General features: G+C 41.7%; 1 protein-coding gene across 1 annotated transcript; it reads left to right on the forward strand.

Annotated features, from left to right (window-relative positions):
• The first annotated feature begins 279 nt into the window (after positions 1-279).
• On the forward strand, positions 280-8,561 carry prox2 (prospero homeobox 2). Its single transcript, XM_061301744.1, has 5 exons — positions 280-408; positions 1,508-3,046; positions 5,060-5,167; positions 6,258-6,452; positions 7,805-8,561. Exons 1-5 carry the CDS (start codon positions 322-324, stop codon positions 7,970-7,972), a joined length of 2,097 nt encoding a protein of 698 aa, XP_061157728.1. The 5' UTR covers positions 280-321; the 3' UTR covers positions 7,973-8,561.
• The last annotated feature ends 14,228 nt before the right edge of the window (positions 8,562-22,789 follow it).

Here is a 22,789-nt window from a genome sequence, read left to right on the forward strand (position 1 = left end):
AAGCCGTTTTATATGAAATAGAATTACCAAAAAAAAAAAAAAAAACTAAATATAATACCAAAAAATAACAAAAAAATAATGTTTTCCTCCCCTTCCTAACCTCATTTACGAGGGATCTGGTCAAATCCAAAGTGGCATTAAGCACGCCTGTGCACTCTTGCATGTTCATTATTTTTCCCTCTGCAACTTTTAGACAAATAGAATTACAGAACTGAACACATGGATATGCACAGGATTTATCAAGCACCGCATGATGCTTGTTGGCAGGTTCGAGGAGCCAGCGTGGGCTGCCACTCAACTTTTCTCGTGAGTGATGCGTTCATGGTCACGCCTCCAAGGGCACTACAATGCATCTGCTGTTACACTGCTCACATCACATTGAGCGTGAGGCCATCAGACCGGCAACAGGTAAGGGAGATCCCCGTCACATTACTCATTTATTTTTCTTCTTTAACATCCAAATGGTGTTCAAACCATCCATCCCATTGTTTTGTTGTTCTATTTTAGAAGCTCAGATTATGTGATAGTTCAAATTTAAAATTCACAAACACACATACATAGTGCCCATATTTAGTTTGTAAAAATATATATTTTTTTATTAATAAAATATTTTTTTATGTATAACTGGTGGTTTTCAAGACTTGTTTCAGAGGACCGTACCTTTTAAACTGAATACTTTGACGTAAACTTCTTATTCCGGTCATTCAGTAACTGTTTTGATAATCAAATTTGACCGGTCATCTTCACTTGAACTTTAAATCTTAGAAAATACAGTTTTGCTTTCTACAATATGTGCATCATTGTATATTTCTTTAAATTGCATTTGGAATCATGAGAATTTACTTTTCTACACATACAAATACGTAACATTATATTAACTGAGATTGAATAAAAAAACACACACATTAATTAGCAAATTTTAGTTAACATTATGTCCAATGTACATTAGCGAATCAAAACGTCAATTTTCAAATACCATCTATTCCACTTGCATTTTCTTTTAAGAATGCACTCAAGGTCTATGATCAATTTCATGAAATAGATGCACTCCCAAAAAAATGTAAAAGCCAGTGAGGACAATGAAAAAAAAAAAAAAAGAGAAAGTGAATGCCTGTTTGTTTGTTTGTTTGTTGATAATTCATCTTCTAAATGATTTCTACATCTGTACAATCTTTCTTTTACCCTATTTGTTTCTACCACAAGATCAAAAGGAAGAAAGCCTCATTGCCTCCGATCACGGTTTTGCTTCCTTATTGTCTTGCAAGTTGCAAATACCACAGCATTTTCTGGTTTCGACAGTGTGACATTCATACTCGAAATTGTATCTACATTTTACTATAAAAAAGATGAGATAAGCACAAATATGAATCATTAAAAGATTTTTCTACTTCTGTTCACAGAAAAATTCAGACTTTTAAAATGTGTAACGATTGTTTTCCCCATTATAACTTTAAATGCATTTATTACTTACTCACTTACCCGTGTTCACTCTTCCCCATCTTTTCAGAGTGTGATTTTACAAAGTGTGTCGAGACTAATGAACATGAACCTCAGCCCTAAAGAGCAGAGTGTGCACAGCTCAAATGAAGGCTGCCTTGAAGATGACAAACACAGTCCCTTGCTGCCTTGCTTACGCAGAAACATCTACGATGAGCCACTTTCCTCATACCCCAACGGCTCGATCATATCGCAACTTCTCCGAAAGACCATGCACAGCAAAAGGGCACTTGATGAAAGCCATTTTTACATTTCAAATTCAACTGCCACTGACTCTGGACAGGAGGACCGCAGCAGTGTGTCGTCAAAGGACAGCACAACAGAAGCATCCTCCCCCACTTGCCACATTTCAACAAGATACAGCGCAGAGGTAGATCCGCCCATGACGGACCACCTTCAAGCTAAGCGAGCCCGGGTGGAGAACATCATCAGGGTGATGGCAGGCTCTCCCAACAACAGGCCAATCGGGGAGAGCGAGCGACCCGAGGTTGATTCCCGAGACACCAGAGAGTTTCGAGAAGCGTATCGGGAAAATAAACGCAAACAACGGCTCCCTCAACATCAGGAGCACAGTATCGGAGGGCCGGCGAGCGGAAAAGCTGATGATGATACTAACACCAAAGATGAGGAGTGTCACAAACTGAAAGAGCAGCTCCACAGCATGCAAAAGCTTCTGCGTCAACTTCAGGAAAAATTCCTTCAGCTTTATAAGCAGGAAGGTGCAGATCATGAAGACAAGGCAGCTGCTGATTTTTACACTCCGGCGGGAAGCAGCTACACTGAAGATTTTGAAAGGAAGATTAGGATGAATCCAGAGTGTGGCGACAGAATAAAAGTAGTCAGTCATTCGGCTCAACAAAGAGAGACTCAGAACCTTCGGGAAATGTTGAAGCAAGAGCTGTCCAGAGCTTTGAATGACTGTGTGGACCGTGTGTTGACAAACGTGTCCTCATTAGGACTTGATGTGTCCTCTCAACAGCGAATGTGTCCATCTCCAGAAGTGAAGATAAGTTCAAGTGATAACAGAAAGAATCAACAAGATGCTTCAATGCAGGAACATCCGCATGCTGAAGAGAGCTCTACCAAGCCCCAGTCTTTGGACTATTATGATAACGCAGAGCCGCACCAAGACCAGACAGAGGCGCTCTCTTTGGTGGTTCGCAAACCAGTGACGACACCTCTAAGCTCGGTCGCCTCCGCAGTGAAGCGGCCCTTTCCGGTCCACCAGACGCCATTCCAGTTCAACTACAGTGCCCCGCTGCATGACAGTCAAATCCTGGAGCACCTTCTCAAGTATGGGCCACATTCTAACTTTGGGGCTCTCCACTGCATGCCCCATTCCATGGAGAGGACCTCACCCGATCCAGTAGATCTTCCTTGGGACACAATCGCATTGAGATCCAAAGTGACACCCAGTCACCTCAGCCACCACTCTCGTCCGTCTGCTCTGGGGCCTGTGACGGTCGACACTCTCTGCCTCCCCCATGTCAAGCTCGAGTGTGGCGAGCTGCAAAATATGGCCGAGCGAAACCCCTACATGTCTCTCAATATATCCTTTCACCAAAGTTGTTATTGAGACAGAATTTCTGCTTTTCACCTTTTTACGTGATGGAACATGTAGTTAACATAAACAAAGTGGGAAGGTAGTCCAGAAACCTAACATATTTTTTAAAAATCTTTTGAATCTGAAAGAGCCGACCTGAGAGAAATTACCTGTAAAATCTGAGTTATTCTATCACATAGGGAAAATATCAAAGAATTAAGTGAATTGAGGAGTAGAATGATGAATAAGCGATAATAACAAATGAGCAATCCTTAGATATCGTATTAGGTACAGACATTCAATTAAATAACCTTTGTCAATTTATGAGGAACAAACATTATGAGACATTATTCAGATTTTTTTTTTTTTTTAGAATAAGTGGTCCAGAGAATGGATGGATGGATATTTATATTTATTCTAGGTATTTTTCTTTCACTTGGTGTCACTTCAGAATGACGATTCGTCGAAAGCTGTCATGAACTTGAGCTATGGTGCCTCATAGGGGATTTAAAAAAGAAAAAAGAAAAACAGCGACCAAAAATAAAAAGAACACAAAACACCCAGGGCAATGATACGGCAAAAAAGCTCACACAAAATTTTGCTAAACTCATCAGCAGAACAAATTTTAGCGTCAATTACTTAAAAACAGAAACAGAAAATTCTACACAAATATTTTTTTGTTAGGTAGAGATTATAAAGTGAAATATATTCACATAGTGGCTTAAAAAAAAAAAAAGGGAGGCAGTCAACAATATTCTATAGTATCGACACACTGTTTGGTGGCGTCTTATGTTTTTATGCTCCCCTCACTATAATGGAGCTTTGACTCAGTGGTCAGTTTTAGAACAGATAGTAACTTCAAGGAGAATTTATTTCTTTGATCTGGTTCCCCTCCTATCGAAAATTACTGCGTCTTCTTTAATCTGACCAGAGTAATGACTTTAAGTCCGCAAAAAGACAAATAAAAAGGAATACAAGGCTTTGATAAGAACTGCCAGGAACAAACGCCGATTTTTCAAAGGCTGAGAAAGCATCGTGTTCTGTTTCAGGAAGCATCTTTGTTTTTTTTTTTCATACTTGAAAAGGTGCAGGATCTATTTCTCCATCATCATAGTAATGGGGGTGCATAGAAAAGGTCACATGTGAGTGCTGGTGGAAACCACAAGTGGCTCCCAACCATAACACTTGAGCTCTTGTCTTGAGTATATGTTATTGTGTACCTTTGTCAGAATGCACACAACTGCACAAAAGTGCAAAATGACAGCGGCAGCTTGGACTTGTGTGAACACCGAAAGAAAATCAGTGCGAGACAAGATGCTCCATTCATATCTTTGACCATTGATTGCGTTTGATTACATTTACGGAAGAAATTATTTAGTCAAAATATCTTATTTTTCATACTTGGGAGAATTTTTAAAAATGTGTTTTTATTTTAGCTTTTGAACGCTAATGACTCGGCTACTCTTTGAACAATAGCACATTAATCTTTCATCCCGGTTTCAAAGGTAGGCTTTTCTAATAAATGTATTATGTTGTGGCCCAATGAGAAAATTTTGTGACCTGAGGCATGTTGGTGGACTACAGAGGAAATGCTCCATAACATCTTCATTGCCACAGGGGAAAAAGTCAAATAGAAACAGCACTCATTAAATTGTTGTAAATATATCTTTTTAATCTAAAGCTCTAAAAAAAATCCCCAAAGTTTGCAGAAGTAAAATTAAACCACCCTTTTTTCTGAAGACAGAGAAGAGAGAGTGACATATGCTGTCTTTAAATTAGCTCCTCTTTGGTTTTAACAGCCAGCCATGAAGTGCTTTCCTCGCTAATTAAAAATCCCTAATCTAATTCGTAATTCTGTTTTGCCAATAAGCACATGTTAGGGTCATTATTGACTCCAGCTAGTCTTCAGCTAAATGAAATTTAGCCCAAGATTGATGCAACACAATACTCTACTCCACTATCACCTTGCACCACATGTGACTATTTGTCCGTTGTGTTTGCCTTAACGTGATCATGAACATCCAGGAAGGTCTCACCCCGAGTCACTTGAAGAAAGCCAAACTGATGTTCTTCTACACTCGCTACCCCAGCTCCAATGTCCTAAAGACATTCTTCCCCGATGTCAAGGTAATATACTCTAACATCAAACTGTTTTGTCCAACTCCACCGCTATCAACTTTAGGACAGAAAAGAGCCGGCCGGCAGTGTGTCGGAGGAGAGAAACAAAAACGCAGAGGGTTTAAAAAACAAAGCCGCTGAGCTGCTAGTGTGTCCTGGGGGGCAAAGGGAGATACAGAGCCATTCTCTGTGTAAAAAAAGCCACTCCAGTCAGCAAATGGAGTGACAAAGGACTCTCATTGCTATTGAGTGTCAACAGAGTTGGTATTAGAGACTTGCTGGGTCTAAACACAACATCCTGTTGGCCTCGGTCTTGTGTCTCTAGCTGTTCTTAGCTCCCGGCATCCGTTCTTTTTGTCTTTGCGTGGTTTTTTTTCCACATCAGGCATGCTGCATAACAAACTTCTCCCCACTTCTTCTGTCCTCTCATCCTCTCTCGGTCTGGGCCCCTGCCTATGTTGACCCCCGGGTCAGGGGGGAGGATGCCGCGGCGGCGGCCTGCGAACGTCTCCTCCTTGCTTACAATCCGGCGCTGGGAAGTGGCACGGAACAAAAGAGCGCCTAATCCCGATGTCTGATTCCATTCTATCAGCTGGAGTCAGCGAGAGGGAAGCTTCCTTCTGTCCTTAGCACATTGCGTTCACACCCATCACACCAGTGGGAAGAAGCGTCTTTGATGCCTGCCCAGCCCTTAGGCATTTTTTTTTTCCCCCCGCGCCTCTTTCACTCATCTTTCTGGATGACAAGATAGAACAACACGACTAATGTCAAGACTGCGTTTAGAAATACACAGGCCTGGCAGGTGTTTTCTTTTACGCTGGACATTGATGGGAAAAGATCAGCGTAATTTGTGTCTCGGATAAATAGGCTGACAGACTATTATGGAATTTTGCCCCACAGGTACTGAAACGCAAGTTAGTGCAGTCAATTATTGCGAGAGCCTTCAAAGTCCATTAAACCGATTTGATTTGAGAACACGGAGCTTAATCATTTCTATTGAAATGAAGTCTATAATAACAATTTTCATCCTGAAATTTGTCTTTATTCTTTGCCTTCTAAGAATTAATTGCATTTTTTTTTTTTTTTTTTCTGTCTCCAGTTTAATCGCTGCATCACATCTCAGCTGATCAAGTGGTTCAGCAACTTCAGGGAGTTCTACTACATCCAAATGGAGAAGTTTGCCCGCCAAGCCATCGTGGACGGCATCAGTGAAGTCAAAGACATCACGGTCAGCAGAGACTCGGAGCTATTCCGCGCACTCAACATGCACTACAACAAGGCCAATGACTTCCATGTAAGTGCTGTCACTATTTCATCTTTTATATTACATGTCTCTCGAGATAAATCTTAAAAAATACAGTCCACATATTGGTTTATGTATAATAAATCCAATCTTGTATATTGTCATATCGAATAACGTATTGCTTGTGTATGTTTAAAAAATACACAATCACAATATTTAAGGGAAAAAAATGAGTTTGTTTTTCAAAGTCATTCAGCCCAGAAATTGGATAGACAAGCACTTGATCAGCATTCCAGTTATTACCTCGCGTGTGACTCACGGCTCACCTACGTCCTCCGACTGCACCTGTGGCTTGCCAGCCTTCGCCGCCATTATCTAAACTCCAGAGTGATGTTTTATCACTCTGTGGGAAGAGGAAGCCGCAAAATCCCGCTAAAACAACTCCGGATTAGAGAAGCCCGTACGCCTGAGTGAGGGTGAGATTGCTACTGATGCGGAATGCTGAGAAAGACGCTGCGGACTGCAAGGCAGAAGGCCACTCAGTGGGAAAGGGATGGGACCGTTTTCTTTACCTTGGGACTAAGACATTCCTTTCCCAGGGATGCTTTGTGTCAGGAGATGAGGGGAAAGAAAAATAACTAATGCCAACAACTAGTGCTGACCGCCTGACCGGTTGATGGGAAACGAGGCTGTTGTCTCTCTTCTGACTGCACCTCATGAGCCTGATACTATTGTTGATTGAATTGCTTTAGAAATCTTTCTATAAACTCTGAGAAATAATTGCCAAGCAGAATAGCAAAGTCATATCAGTATTTCAATTTTTAGTTTTAATGACCGTGTTTCTAAGTAAAAGGAAATAAAAAGAAAACAAACAATATCTGCCTAACACATAATTGGGATTGAGCATTTGACTAAATTTATTTAGTTTTCCTGATTGACTATGTTGACAATAAACTTGCACATTTTTTTTTTTAAAGGAGGAAATGACTAAGGGCCAAACTTTTCTTCTGGAACATGTTTTCTCAGGACTAATTTTGAAATGAAAAAATCTTCTTCTTATTATTATTATTATTATTATTAATAGTAGTAGTGGTAGAATTTTTGAAACAATTTCATTTCCACACCTTTCTCAGAATTCATAACAGTCGATTCATTGATTTGCCACGCTCTTCTGAAGTGAAGAACTGAAGAAAAGCTTGATGTTTAGCTTTCTCCTCAGATCAAGTCAGGCTAATTAAGGCAGCCTTTGTTGTGCTGCATTTGTTATCATGAGTGATGAAAACAAAAAATGATGGGCTTCTTTAGCGAATCCCAACCAAGATGCCTTGCTTCTATTTTAACATGTTCCGTGTATCTATGCCCGCCCGTCTTCACTCAGTCTCTCCACTTCCTGTCTTTTCCAGGTTCCAGACAAATTCCTGGAGGTTGCCGAGATTACTTTGCATGAGTTTTACAAAGCCATCTCTGTGGCCAAAGACTCGGACCCCTCCTGGAAAAAGGCCATCTACAAGGTCATCTGTAAACTAGACAGTGACGTCCCAGATGAGTTCAAGACGTCCTCTTATTTGTAGGCCAAAGCGGAAAAACATGTGATGACAAATATAACGTAGGAACTGATGAGAAAAGTTAGTCACTTGCGTATTTTGATCATTTCTTGTAGTGCTTTTTTCTAGTGAAGTGAAATGTAGCTGTTGGATTATGTTGGATGACTAGGTAGGTTGTTAATATTCTTGTTAAAATGAATTATTCATTTGTGTATTATACATCTTGTGTTTACTTATATAATCCGCCTCCGCACAATTAGTTATTGAGTTTGTAGTTGTTTAGAAAAATGTACGTAATCCTTTTAGTGCCAGATCTTGGGCGGAGCTCAGCTTTCTTTTATTTGTTGTTCTTTTTTAGACCACAAAGTAGTTGAGACTGAATCGACAGCATCTTTGATTATAAACAATAATTAATTTATTTCTTTGTTCATTCTGCCCATCACTTTACAATCAACTTGTAGTTTATTTTGATTTAGAATATTGTATTGAGACAGAAAAGAAAATGCACTTGCTGTTTTGTGTTATAATGTTTTGTGAATTTGCTGTACACCAGTTGCTTAACATAAAGTGCACGTGGAAGTACAATCCGGATATTTCAGTAATATACTACATTGTAATGGATGATAATGGAATTAAAGATGCTCTAAATTATGACAACACCTTTTATTCTTTCACGGTAATCAATTCCGTTAAAAGCTTTCTTTTCAGCTGCACGTGTTGAAATATGAAAATACTGTGTCCAGCCCGTCAGCCCTGAAGGTGCCTCTAATCCACGTTGACCCCAACTATTCTGTTCACATTGTCCACCAGAGTCAATTCAAGTCAACTTTCTAAGGCCTGCATTCATTGTGTGGCCTCTGCGGATGCCGACAACTGCCATTTTCTTAAAAAACGGCCACAATGCATTCCCTCCTCGTGACTAATGCCCGAGGTGACCTCATAACACAGTTGTGCCACCGAAGCAGAATTCCACAAACCCACTGGTTCTTTCTTCCAGGCAGCCCGGCCGCTCAAAAGCACACTGATTGCAAAAGCATGCGCCATGCGCACAAGTTGGACGACATTGCAAACGTTGCTTTTTGATGCCTTTAAGGTCATCAACCTTTTTAAAACTAATTAATGGACTATTTAGCAACACATTATCTCTATAAATCTCTGCAAGGGTCATTCAAGTGAGCATTACAATATTCCTAGGAAATCACAATGTACCATCACTGGTGAGATTTTTTTTTTACCTTCGCTGGCCTATAAAGGAGGATTTTATATTGCGTTTCTGTCATATAACGCTAAAAGTTACCTTTATGTTATGTGACCCGAGACAAGACAACACAATATATAAGTGCCGCTTTTTTTTGCCAATGTGTTGGTGACAAACCAAACATTTAATTGGAAAAACTGTTAGGTAGCCAAGCACCAATTACATCAGAAATGATAATATTAAGGGAATTAAAACATTAGTTGGATTTGTTGATGAGAAAGACAGGAAACAATAAACGACACTAATCTTTTAATAGACATGTCTTTTCAATTAGAGCTGCCTTCTTCAGCAAATTGATTTACATCCTCAGTACAATTAAATGCCTCCGGTTGAAGCAGAGAGCTTTGCTCCAATTAATTTGCCTGGTGACATTTTCAGAATAGGACTTGGTAACCTCGGATATAATGAAAGAAAACAAAGACAAATACCTTTACTTGTTCAATTGCCTCCGGCTGACAAGGCTTCCACTTAAACGGGTTGATTTAAAAAAAAGAAAAAAAGTTTGATGAAGCAAAGTTGGTTCAGAAATGAAGATGAAAAATGCCACAGACCAAGATGAAATTTAAATAGAAAATCACACAGTAATTTAGTGGATTTCTGAGAAGTATATACACAAGTCTAATCATGAATGAGATTGTCTGCACTTGAGCACAGGAAAGATAAACCTCGCCATCTAGCGAACATTTTAAGTATTACACCCACCCCCTGCCAATATTAAATCTCACACACTTCCACTATCAAAATATAATCCCAAAAATTATTATTATTATTGTATTGTTGAGTTTCCAAAAAATATATATACATCAGCGAAGGCATTTTCCATGCAATCGAATTGACTCTGACTTTGGATCTTCTTTAACAAGGGAGGATAAAGACGGGATCAAGCGGCTCAGGAGGCCGTGGAGGAATGGAATCAGTCAATTGGGAGGTCTGAGACATTCTGCCCATTTAATCTCCACGCTCGTGCTTGTGTACAAGCTTTTTTTGGGGGGGCATAGCCAGCAAGCGGAGAGCAACTTAACAATAAGGGAGGTTGACTTTAGACTGCCCTTCAGACAACCACTTCTTGGTGTAGTTTGGTGCGATCACCAGTAAATCTTTATTAATTTTAATTGGAGCCTCCATTTAAAAGAGCAATTAAAGCGGATTAATCGAGCCCATCCCGTATAATGTCTTCTGTTAATTAGTTTGTCAGCACTGTTTTAATATCGCTTAATGACTTCATATTTCAGGGATGACATTAAAGGGATGCTGAAGGAAAAGAAATGGCCTTATCACAGTGCGCGGCTTTAATAGAAGATGTCCCCAGCCAGTTGGCAAGGTCAGGCCCGTGGGCCGCTAGGGACGAAGATGCTGCAGGGTGGCACCACGCTGCTACGCTCCTGGGATACAGTAGCTTGCGCGCACGCAGTGATGTACTCTATGCCATTTAGTAAAATGTAGTTCGTCACGCTCTATTACGAGGAGACCTCAAAGTGTAGGAGGCATTAAAGACAAGGGTAAAACTCGAAGGTCAAAGTGTTAAAATGTTGTATTCGCATTAACAAAAGATATCATGACGGCTTAGTTTTCACATTGACACACTACCAACTGTACAGTACATTTGATATATTTTACAATAAAATCACACGTTCATTTCCGACATCAGATCTGAGCAAATTTCAATTGGTTTAATTGTTTAAACTTTAGTTTAAATGTTTTTGAAAAGTTAACATTACGCCACCTGTTACAAAATTGATGTTGGCTAATATAGTGCAAAAAAAAATCGGAACAATTTACTTGTATGGAATTTATACGTACGGTTCCATTTAGCTGTATTGGGATATTGGCAGAGTTGAATCATTTTATCTCTAGACACCACCATAATAGATTTGGAAAAAAAAAAGACCAAAATGTGAATAAATTGTAAACTTTCATCTTAATTCAAAGCAAGCAGGTTGTCATCTCATAGCTCTGTCATATGTTGCAAAGAAACACCTAAAGCACAACCTCTTGTCTTATTGCAGGCCGGCCTGGCATGCATCCCTGCTAATTTGAGTGTGCCCTCGCACCTCCACTCTCCTCAGCAGATTCATAAATCTCATTCCCATTATCCCGCTAATTAGCCGGGATTACAGGAGCATGTAATGCCCCTACTTCCCAATAGATTGATTGGAGGATGGTCTCTTTGTTTTGAAATCACTTCCTGATTGATGTACAGAGCCCTAGTTTGCAATTGTAATGGCCCAGATGTTAACAATCAAATGCGTTTCCGCTCCAGGAAGTAACAGTCTGTCATGGAAGAGGAGCCAGCCGAGCGTGTAACGACACATCACAGGAGTGTGGGGAAGGAGGGATGGCAGAGGAGGGGAGCAATGGATAGATGGAGGGGTGAGGGGGGTGGGGGGCAGTTACGGTAGCCCTGACACAAATAAGGCACAATGTCCATATGCACAACAGAACTCAACTTTTACTTATTGTGATCAAATTCCAAACTGTATATTTTCCTTTAACCCATTCAAAAAAAGCTGATTTAATTGAGTCATTTAATTAAAGAAGACGGATAGACAGAGATAAATGGTTACATAAGCCACAGAACCAATTCCCCAAACTTGATCAGAGCATCAGGGCTGAATATATGATCGGCTTGAATCAGGACAATTCCGAATCAGTAGAGGGCACTATTGTTTTACCAAAGTGTCTCCCTCACTTTCTTCCTCATACCTTTTCCCCCTCTCTTACCCTTCACCGATAAATCACTTTCCCAGATAGTTAATGGATATAGAAGCAGATCATGAGTGAGCTATCTGTGCGGCGATAATTTAAGTGAAGATCCCCACGCTGATTGCTGTGAAAGGTTATTTATTTCAACAATAATGCGGGACACAAAGGGGGAATCTGGGTGAGATTACCTGCAGGTGCACGCTAGAGTGCTCATCTCCAATGGAGCAGCGTGTAAATTGGGTTCACTTTCCCCAATGAAAATACAGACTGCAGTTTATTTCAACTTTATGCACATGGAAGGCTGCGCTTCCCGCTCAAGGGTGGCTGGGGACTGGCTATATGAGGGGAGGGTGGGCTTAGACCTTGAAAAATGTCTCTTTTGTCCCTGAGTTTCCTGAGGGCTGAACTATTGAGATTTGGTTGTCCACCACGACAGCTTTCACCCCTCTAATTAAATGAGCAATAAGGAAATTGTCTTTAGCGTGCCGGGGCTGGATCAAAATAGGCCCGAAATGTGCCCTTGATAAACGTTGTATGTCTGCATGCAACCACGGCCACTATTGATTGGCTGTAGTTGGTGGAGCACCTTGGGACAGAGAAGACAGCTTGGTACAGGCTCTCTGCTTGTCCTTTCATGCAGAAAAACACATGATTAAGCCCTAAAACTGACATGTCCAAAAAGTCCTGGGGAGAGACAAGAGGAAATGGCTCCATATGCTGCCCCATGTGGTCACAACAACCCAAATAAAAAGTGCGGCCTGCCGTCCAATAATCTCTAATCACAGTGGTCTGCCGACAACTGTAAACACGCCGAACGCAACCTAAAAGCCTCGGTGGACTTTTCTCGACACACTTGGGTATACGATGTAGCTATACTTTTACATGTCTGTCATTGCTGCAGGCTTTCAACTATGCTGTCAGCTAAGATATGCATCAGACATGGATCCAATGCAGTGTCAGATATAAGCATTGGGTAAAAGGATAGGAGCCCTTGAGCTGCATGATAAGCACTGTCACACAGACATAACATATGTAGCTATGCTATGCTTTGCCTAACGCACCAATGGGATTTGGTTGACTACCTGGAGTGGTGGGTGAATGGTGGGAAATGACAGGAGCAGCTCGAGCTGCTTCAGATTTCTAGGTTTGGGCTGGGGCCTTGTGATTGCACTCCATCAGAGGTGTAAAGCATCCTACGCTTTGTACTTAAGTAGAAGTACTTGTGGAAAAAAAAATAGTAAAAAAAGTATGCATTTATTTACCGTATTTTCCGGACTATAAGGTGCACCTTAAAACGTCACATTTTCTCAAAAGCCCAGAGTGCGCCTTATAATCCAGTGTGCTTTATAGTCCGGAAAATACGGTACTGTCATTTAAGACACGTTTGGTGAGTTTGCTCATCAGGGTGCCCGAAGCTAAGCAGGCTTCTAAACGCAGCCTCTTGTCCAGATGGGTGGATCAAAACCCAAATCCCAAGTGACTGCATGGGGACATTTGGGTGGCCTGTCCTGGGGGAGTGCATGGGACAAGATGAAACCTGTCTGAGACTGGCAGCTGTAGCGCTCCCTCCTGGCACAGGACACCCGAGGGTGGACCTGCTGCTCAACTTGTGCCACAGTGGTGTGTGACAAATGGCCACATGCTTCTGCTGCTCTGCTTTGTTTGATCAGATTGGAGGACAACAGCAAACATCGTTAAGACCGACATGAAGTTGCGGAGGGGGTTGAAGGAATGAAGAGGAGGAGGAGGGTGTTTTGGAAAGCTCAGACAGTCAGACAAATGAAAATAAAGCAATATCATTTGAGCACATAAACATATGCAATTTTTGCCATCATTTTCTTCATTCACTGGAGGATCATATTTCATCCAAGGGGAGTTCCAAAGCATTTGGAAGAAATAAAAGAAGAAAGACCTCAGTCTCCCCGTATAGTTCAAGCAGCCTTTATTAAAAATACGCTATGATTGATAACCTGTCAGTCATGGGCATAATCGCGGCCAATCCCGTTTGCGGGAGCCAGCTCTGCTTCCCGCCCTCATCCTTTATGCCCCTATCACCTCCAACACATCCACTTGCCATTGAAAACTTGTAATTGAATGCGTTTTTTTGTCACGATTGTGATTAATCATATTAATTTGAACTAATTAAGAGATGTTTGAAGTTATGACAATTAGATTAATGAAATTAGTTTTTTTTTTTTCTTCAAAAAAGGGGGACAATCAGACCAGAGCTGTTATAAAACATCTGGACTTTGCTTCTAATTGAATGTCTGATTTTATTAATGATGAAATTTATAAAAGTCCTTCAGGGGGGAAATTAAAGCGGCTCCTAAGAGTGGAAAATTAATTATAATTCCTTCTGATGTTCCCGGCGTTAGGGGCACGGGCCCAGTTAACCTCGGTCCTACTGTGTGTACACTAAGGGGCCCTCTGAGGTAACCGCAACTCGGAGTGTGGCCTTTTAAAGGATAGCAAATAATCCCTGCGGTAACTGCCTTATTAAGGGCACTCTTTTATATTTGTCCAGCCTCTTTATGGTAACGTATACAATCAATGCAGCTCCTGTCTTCATCCTCGTTGCCCTTGTAAAACAATAAGCATGTTTTTCACTTGCCTGGACAGGTTGACACTTTTGGACAACTGGTCGGAGAGTGGTTCATACTCAGGATCTCCAGATGGTCGTCCAGCCCCTGTTGGAGGAAAGAAACAACAGTATCAAAATGATATAGGGCTATTTGATTGAGAAATAAAATATTTGGTTGACAATTCACATCTGATGTTACTTCTTGTGACCACAACAATAGTTTAGTAGAATTTTTGCTGATGGAAAGGCATTTGAAGAAGTCCACCCAAAAATGATGGTGCTTCAATGATTCCCCCCTAAATGTTGCATGTTCTCCCCAAAAAAACATGCATATGCTCTTTATTGTGAATATGAGTGGTTTTGAGATCTTGTCTGAATAGTTTCTAGTATGCAACAATGTATTGCCATTAACAAAGAAAAAACCCTTTTCATTAGAAATGACCAATACCTTGTTTACTTCATAAAAGTAGAGTCAAACTACAGTTTTTGGGTCAAATCCAAGCAATCCTTGTAATGCTGCCTGGCCTTTCCCAATGATTGACGCTCAGGTCAAACTCTGCCACTCCAGGTGCAGTAGGGGTCTGACACTTTTGTTACATTGGCTCTGAGTGCCCCTTTAGCTCTGCATATTCACTAGCCTGTCTCCCACTCTGCGGGCCAATTCATAATTAACAGCTGTTGGCTTGTCAAGAGTAGCCCTAGCCATGGCGCGCACACACACACACACATGCATATATATATTCAGTGTGAGGACCCCCCTTTCCATGGATGGATATCAGAGGCCATGAACTCATCCTCTACGCCTGAATGATGGACACTCACCTGAAAGCTGAAACGTATCCTCAGTGGAGCTGCTCTCAGCATCCCACCACTGTCTTCCTCTCTTGCTGTCTCACTCATTCATTTTCTCTCTGTGCCTTCTGCCCACATGTCAGTAACTTTTGCATGCTCAGTCTGGCCTGTAAGAGAGGAAAGTGTATGCAAATGAGGCGCGACTGCGGCTGGCCCTTTGCGATGTGTGTTTGTCATGCCTGCTTAGCTGAAGTTGAAATGTAAATATAGAGCATGGGAGATCTCGGCTGCGATAGACTGCTTGAAATTCCAATAAACAAGTAGCTGTCCACTTGTAATAAATGATACCCATAAAAAGGGGTGATTCCCTGTGCAGATAAAGATGGAAAGTAATTGTTTGTGCTCACACAAAATTAATCAGATCAAAACAGGGGCAATCATTTTAAAGAGACACCAGACCCATAAAAAAGGCAGAGCTGTGATAAAGTATTGGCTATCAGGTATGCAGTCTGGAGGTTAGTATTACAATATTATTGAGGGCCAGTATGTGGCTGGAGATAGCATTATTGCATATATTCATATATTTATGTTGCATACAAGCAGATTCACAAAGGCAGTCATGGAACAAGGTCATAAGCCGAAAAGAATTTTGCCCATGTTCAAGCTGCATTCATAACTCAAGTGGACAATGTTTTTTTTCTCTTATTAAATAATATTTAAACCTTATATTTTGTGTGGAATTTATTGATTTAATATTTTTAATTTATTATAATATTATTTATTTTGATTTCTTGAGTCAGAATACACTTACTGACTACAAGAGAAGCTCTAAAAATGTTTTTATGTATCAAGCCAATTTTTGATTCCGATGTGTATTGTAAAATAATAATAAATAAATTACAACTCTCAAAATGAATGAAGGGCAAGGACGGACATCTATACAATACCTGATGGCATTCCTCTATCACTATATAGTCACGTTTGGCTCTTGTTTGCTTTGCCGTGGCATGCGACTGAGAGTAAACTCCAGGCGCTGCCAAGCCGGGGTGTTCCACTCGCTCTGAAGACCTCGATACCATAGATCACCTGGAAAGAGAAGAGGCAACACAAACATGGATATTTTCACAGCTTTGATATACTAAACATACAAAAGCCTCTCCAGCATTAAAAGGGGGGCCAATTTGGGCCGCTCGATGTTTAGCCATTCACATGCTGAGGACATAGAGCGGCTCTATTGGACTCTTGCGTACTGGCTGTGGTCCTATCTAATGTGTTTACCGGAGCATTGGAGGGAGAGAGAGAGAGCGAGAGAGACCACGCCAGTGGAGCACCGTTTTTGGAAACCATCCATACGCTATTTGACAACCAGCTTTTTCCTTTCTAAAACTTCACTTTCCCCCCCCCTAATGAGTCATTTGAAGGCAGTTTGATTCTAAACTTTTCATCTTACGTTTTGAATATCAAGTAAAACAACCAAGTGACCTGTTTTGCAATTCGAGTGTCTCCCTGCCAAACTTGAGCACAATGATGGTGTCAAATAGAGGAGATCAACAAGAAGCTGTCTTAATTGAGCGGGTGATGAGGCTAAGACTCCTCTGGAGGGTTTTGTGTGCTTTGGCAAGTGTCTCATCTTGTTACTTTTGAAAACGCTCGGCAAGTAGCCGACGGCCGCAAACTCTCAGCGGCGACCCGATTGCCTCCAGTCTTTTTTTTTTTTTGGTCTCTTTTCTCTTCTCTGGCAGGTTGTAACAGAGTTAATTGTACAATAAAAGCTTTTCTCTAAATCATTTCCTCTCTGTCCATACAAGATTGATCACAGAAGCAATCCTTTCTACAGCTGTAATTTTCATATTTAATGAGCGTGACTCCAAAACTATTACACTAATTAGTCAAATCTCACATATCGGTAATGATGCTCGCAGTAATTAATATTGTATTTAATTAAAAAATGACCCATTTCGATGGCTTGCATGCCTGCGGGTAGGAGGGGGGGGGGGGGGGGGGCGTCGGACTGTACGCTGAGATGGATAGAGAGCTCGAAGAGGGGGAGAAGAAGGTGGTGTGGGAGAAGACAGGTGTCGGAGCCCCTCCTCCCTCTTGTTGTGGCTTTGCAGGTTCTTGCAGCATATGTCTGCGTGGTTAGGGTGTGCCCCCTCTCTCCTGCAATGCCGGCAGCCGGGCTGCGTGATTTATGTGGGGGGCCCCTGTTCCACTGTGCATAGACTGGAAAATCTCCAGTTTACACAAGAATTGCCTGAAAAATGAGATCTGTGACTACATTCTTTTCATTAGCGGCTTACGCTAGCGTGGAGCCTGGCAGCCTCTGAGCTCCTAATGATGCGCAGTGCAGGCCCGCAGCCTCCCAGATGCTCGCACACACTCATTACCTGCAATATTTGAGTCGCAAACACTCTTATTCAATTCACACAACAATTAAAAAAGAAAACAGTTGCAAGCTGCTTGAGGCAACCTGATGTTATGTTCATGCACAGGCACTCTGATGAAAATGAGCTATTATCAGAAGAGTTTCAATATTTGTTTTGAATTTAATCCAGGGTCAAAGTAAAAACTGAAGCAAATATAAATACATATAATTTTTTTTTTATTGATGTAAATTTTTTACATTATGTAGAGGGTGTCGCAGTAAGAGTGAGAATTAAGTACAATAAAAACAATTTCACTGGAAGAATTACTTATTATTTCACCCTAAGTATTCATGACCCGTTCAATAGAAAATAATCTAACCACATTAAATTTAATCAAATGAAATATCTAACAATTGTCACTAGGCATACCTTTTGTGAGCATGTATAGAAGTCAGATTTATGTGACGGTACCTTGGGAGGCGCTATGGTAGGGCGGAGCAATCAGTTTAGTGTGTTTGTTTTATTGGCGTGCCGGTCCCCATGTAATTTTTAAAATGATACCACATAACAATTTATTGCAAATTATTTTGCAGACCCCCATGGGTCTAAGGAGCTCAGTGTGAGAACCACCCCTGTAAAGTGCCGATTCGACTCAGCTTGATTTATAGCAGATTTCCCCAAGACATGCAATCAAACAACAACAACAACACGCAGGCAATTGGAATATTTTCATTAGAATATTTTTTTGTCCCTCAAAATCAACAAAGGCCTGGATGTCCCGGAATATTTTCCTGACTGATAATCCAGTGTTGTTTTTCCTCACCAATCTGTTCAGAAAACAATATTGACAAAATTGTCCTCTCTTAGCATTGAGTTATCTTTGGCTAAATATGTAGCATCCAGGGAATAAAGTTATGTAATAAATACAATTCTTGTTGACAAATGATGTTGTGCCAATAAAATCAAAGTGTGCTGTATATGAATTAGTGTCTTTTTTTTTCATTCTCTAGCTATTTCCATCAATTTTTGAGGTCATCGCTTGTTCTACTTTACTTACATTTCTGTTCAGTTTGTCTTCTTTCATAAAAACAAGCGAGACCCAGCCCCTCCCAAACAATCCGCATGCATACGTCCACACAAACACACCAACCTCTCCAGCCATCAGTAACAAACAATGATGCTCTCATCCCAGGCAGCAGTTCAGTTCTCTTATCTAAATAAGATTTAGCCTTCATTTAAAGGGGGGGGGGGGCTCCATCAGTTGGGAGAGATGGCAGAGGAATAGTCAGCAGGATAGAGGACCTAGGGCACCTCATTTTATCTTTATTTATGTCTCTCTGCCTCGCTATTTTACCAGCAGCAGGACCGCTTGTGCACATGCTGCTGCCGCGACGCACTCAACAATGTAATTGGGGTGATGAAAAATTATCGTGATTGGGGGCATTGCTCGTCTCCCCCTCACCGCCCCGTGGTCCCCGAGCCCGGTCCCGCTCCTCCCGACACCTTCTCCCCCGTGCCTCCCCTAACCAGTAATAACATCTCCGGGCCCATCTGTCACCATCTAATGTGACAAAGTTTTTATCGCATGTATTAAGGCGGCCAGATTAAAAAGTAAATACAGCAATCTCACCAGGCCGCTGCGCTGGCAGGTTATGGCGCATTTCACGGTGGCCTGAGCACCTCATCAGTGTTCCGCCGCCTGTGCCCCTGGCAGGGAAACAAACAGGCCCCCAGGGAGCAGAGCCGGAGGGGGTGGAGGCAGAGGGACCCGTGGTGGGCTCGTGAGTGGGCTACGGGGGGGGTGCTCGGCAACCAAGGGGGGGGATCAGGGTTAAGGAGATGTTAACGGATACCATTAATGTTATATGTCTTCTTCCCCGAGAGGTAGACGACAGCCTAGATTGGCCCTTTGTTCCCTTCACGTTTTCTCTCCATGGGTAAAAAAAGTATTTTGAGTGCTCAGGTTGAAACTTCCTCACGCTTTCTGCCGGTGTGACCAAGCTTAAAGTCGCCCTCTGCTTTCCTGCAGCCGTGGTCAATGGCTCGATTCTAAAGTGAGCGTCCATCTGGCCCGTCCATCCCTGCTCGCCACTCAGAAGGAACACATAGTGACTCTCGGCACTCAGGCTGGCAGATGGGGGACTGAATGCTGTGTGCCTGTCAGATTAGCTGCTGTAATGGCTCATTTGGGCTCCTATGAGGAGATATTAGCACATGTGTTCCATACGTCTGTGTTGAGCTCCATTAAAGTACCGGGAGAATCTTTTATGACCACAAAACACAGCTCAGGAGTCATGTGAACAGAACACACTAGTGAGTACACTGGCCCCTTGGAATTTGGAATCGTAGTCGCTTACAGGAGGCTGTTCAATGGTCGGTTTGTTTGGATTTCCAAATAAATTGACCCGGATCTTAGATTTTTAAGCAATTTTCACAGCTTCAGTGCCACACCATGTTGAAGTCTCCGAGAATAGATTTGAAAGTTTTACTCCTGGTCTATAAATCAGAGTGGTTTAGGTCCTAAATATGCTAAGAGTGTTATTTTGAGTGTATTTTTATTTATTTTATTTTTATGGATTTCATTTACTTCAGTAAAAGACCTATGAGCAAAATTAGTCAGCACAGATTATCCTGGCCACCAGTTAACCAGTGATGAAATTGAACCACTCATTTTCTGGAAATTATATCAACCTGACCTTTGAGAAGAGCAAGCGTGAGGTTTTATTGTATTCTCACCTTATTTACGAGTACAAAACAAGTCCAAACAACTTTGGACAGCAATTAAAAGTGCTGTTTACTTGTGTCCGGCATGTTTTTAATGAAGTGACCACGGCTGCTTTAAATAAAGCTCGGCCTTAATGAATTACGCCGGCAGCAGGCTTGGCGGAGCGGCCGACAGAAGCCGGTGCGGAGATTGTCAGCCGAGCACCTGGGATAGGAGGGCTGCGTGCTGGGCCGTGCAGGCTGACAGGCTGGCTGCTGACAGCTTTGTGACAGGTCAGTGTCTGTGCACGAGCGCTATCTAGCCTTCCTCCGGTGGGAGAGCCGGCGAACATGTGTAGCTGTCTCTCCGCCTGTCATTAGGGGCTGCTTAGCGAGAGGGCCCCAGAGCGCCACTCCAGTTCACAATTAACTTTGCAGGGAGCTGCAAAGTGACAGACTGGAGAATGCGAGGATGGTGTGGGGCCAAACGTGAGGACAGGGCGGCCGCTGTGCTGCTGTCCCATCCGCAACAGATGCAGGTTCACATGCTCGGGACCCTTCGCGGACCTGAGACGGCAATTTGGATCAAGACCAGCAAATACACTTGTCATTGTGCATCATCTCATGGTCTGGTGGAATTTAAAGCAAGTCTCACTGTGCTTGTTTGCCAATTTGGTAACTGCTCGTTCCGGAGCAGCAAGGGTGTGTCTGAAGATGCCAAGTCTTAAATTACGTCTGCTCTGACCACAGCCTGCGTATGGAGGACACCTATGGTGCTGAAAAGGCCAGGGTCAAACACTCAGAAGTCCATTGAGCCGATAGGAGGCCGCCATAAAAGGTCAAGCAGACACATAACTGCATTCAGCGAGGAAGACGTAAAAGAAATCAATTCATAATCTCCTACAGTGGATCGCTTTTGTGTGGGGGGCCATCTTTGCTACAGTATGTCTCTTTTTCTCGCCGTGCGCTTTGTTGTTGAATGACCTATTGTGTGTGAAGTGTTAACACACACACAGTCTTAACATTTACCTTATCCCTTTTTTTTTTTCCAGAGGTGCAGAAGGAATCCAAATAACCGTGCAGCTACGTGACTAACAAAGAATTTACTCAATCGGTAGATGAAGAGGCGCCATTGCTGCATATTTTCAGGGCTACGGAGATATTTCATATAGTTTAAAACAAAACACGTGAGGTACACATTGCAGAGGACGGAATATGCTATAAAGACTTAACAGATTAAATTTTTTTCTTTCAGCACTTCGAGGTTCCTGCCAAGTGGTCATTTATCATTGATTTCTGCAGCCATTGTGATCAGATATGTGAATGACCTCTCGTTAAGTCAAATACGGCAGATTAATCAGGGCCATTGGGTCCCATTCAGTAGCAGGACGGGAGTAAGGGGAGAGATGTAATGACTGGGGTATGAAATGAGACTGTGAGGGAGGAAGGGAGGGGAAGGCACACACCGAAGTGATAGCTGAGCATGGATCTATCTATTGTACATCTATTTCATATCTTGAAGGCAGAATTGTGGATCCAGCTCCCAGTCAATTAATATTTTGCTATCGTTATAGCATTGAAAATAATAATAAAAAAGTAAGAAATAAAATTTTAATAAAAAGAGAGATAATTAAGTAAATTAATAAATTAAATAAATAAATTATTCCTATAGAAATTTACAGCAAAAACTAAAGATTTTTCTTTTATAAGATAAAGCTTGATGTTAGATGTATGTCAGCCTTGTTTTGTTGAATTACTGGACCAAAAAAAAAAAGCATATTTAGTTCCCAGCTCTAAGGGTCTTCATTTCTAGCAACATTCCGACTTAATGAACACTTCAATTAGATGGCATTGCATGCACACTTTACTAATAACAGCAGAAAGCTGCTTGTAAGCGCTGTGACAATTGAAGGAGTTTTTCTAATTATAGCAATGAGAGCAATTGTGCCACACAAATGATAATTAGGTGTCATTAGCACATACAAACGGGCTTAATTAGGGATCAGCAGCACAAACACTTGAGGTTCTATCATCAAACTTGCTACTCTGACATTGCTGGGAATAAATCCAACAGAGGTTGAGGCTTCATAGAATTATCACGTGTATCAGCTTTAAAAGCCAGCCGGACCAAAAACAAAATATGTATAAACAAAGGACTATTCCTTAAGCAATGTATTTTATCATACTTGCAGGCTCCCCCCTTATCATCCCAAGTTTTATTCATGGAATATTCCTGAGGTAATCTGTAGCGGCCCGCAGCATCCTCCCACTGTGACAGCAAGATGGGACACTCACACCTGAACTTTTGATACTCTTTAGAATAATTGCATATCAGCATACGGCATCACTGTGGTGCACACCAAACAAGCTCTCATGCATGGGCAAAAACCTCACTGTTTGCATAAGCCCATTTATTATGAGTGATAGCGCCGCCTTCACTG

The sequence above is a fragment of the Syngnathus typhle genome, linkage group LG16, assembly GCF_033458585.1.
Source record: "Syngnathus typhle isolate RoL2023-S1 ecotype Sweden linkage group LG16, RoL_Styp_1.0, whole genome shotgun sequence".
In the NCBI taxonomy this organism is placed as follows: Eukaryota; Metazoa; Chordata; class Actinopteri; order Syngnathiformes; family Syngnathidae; genus Syngnathus; species Syngnathus typhle.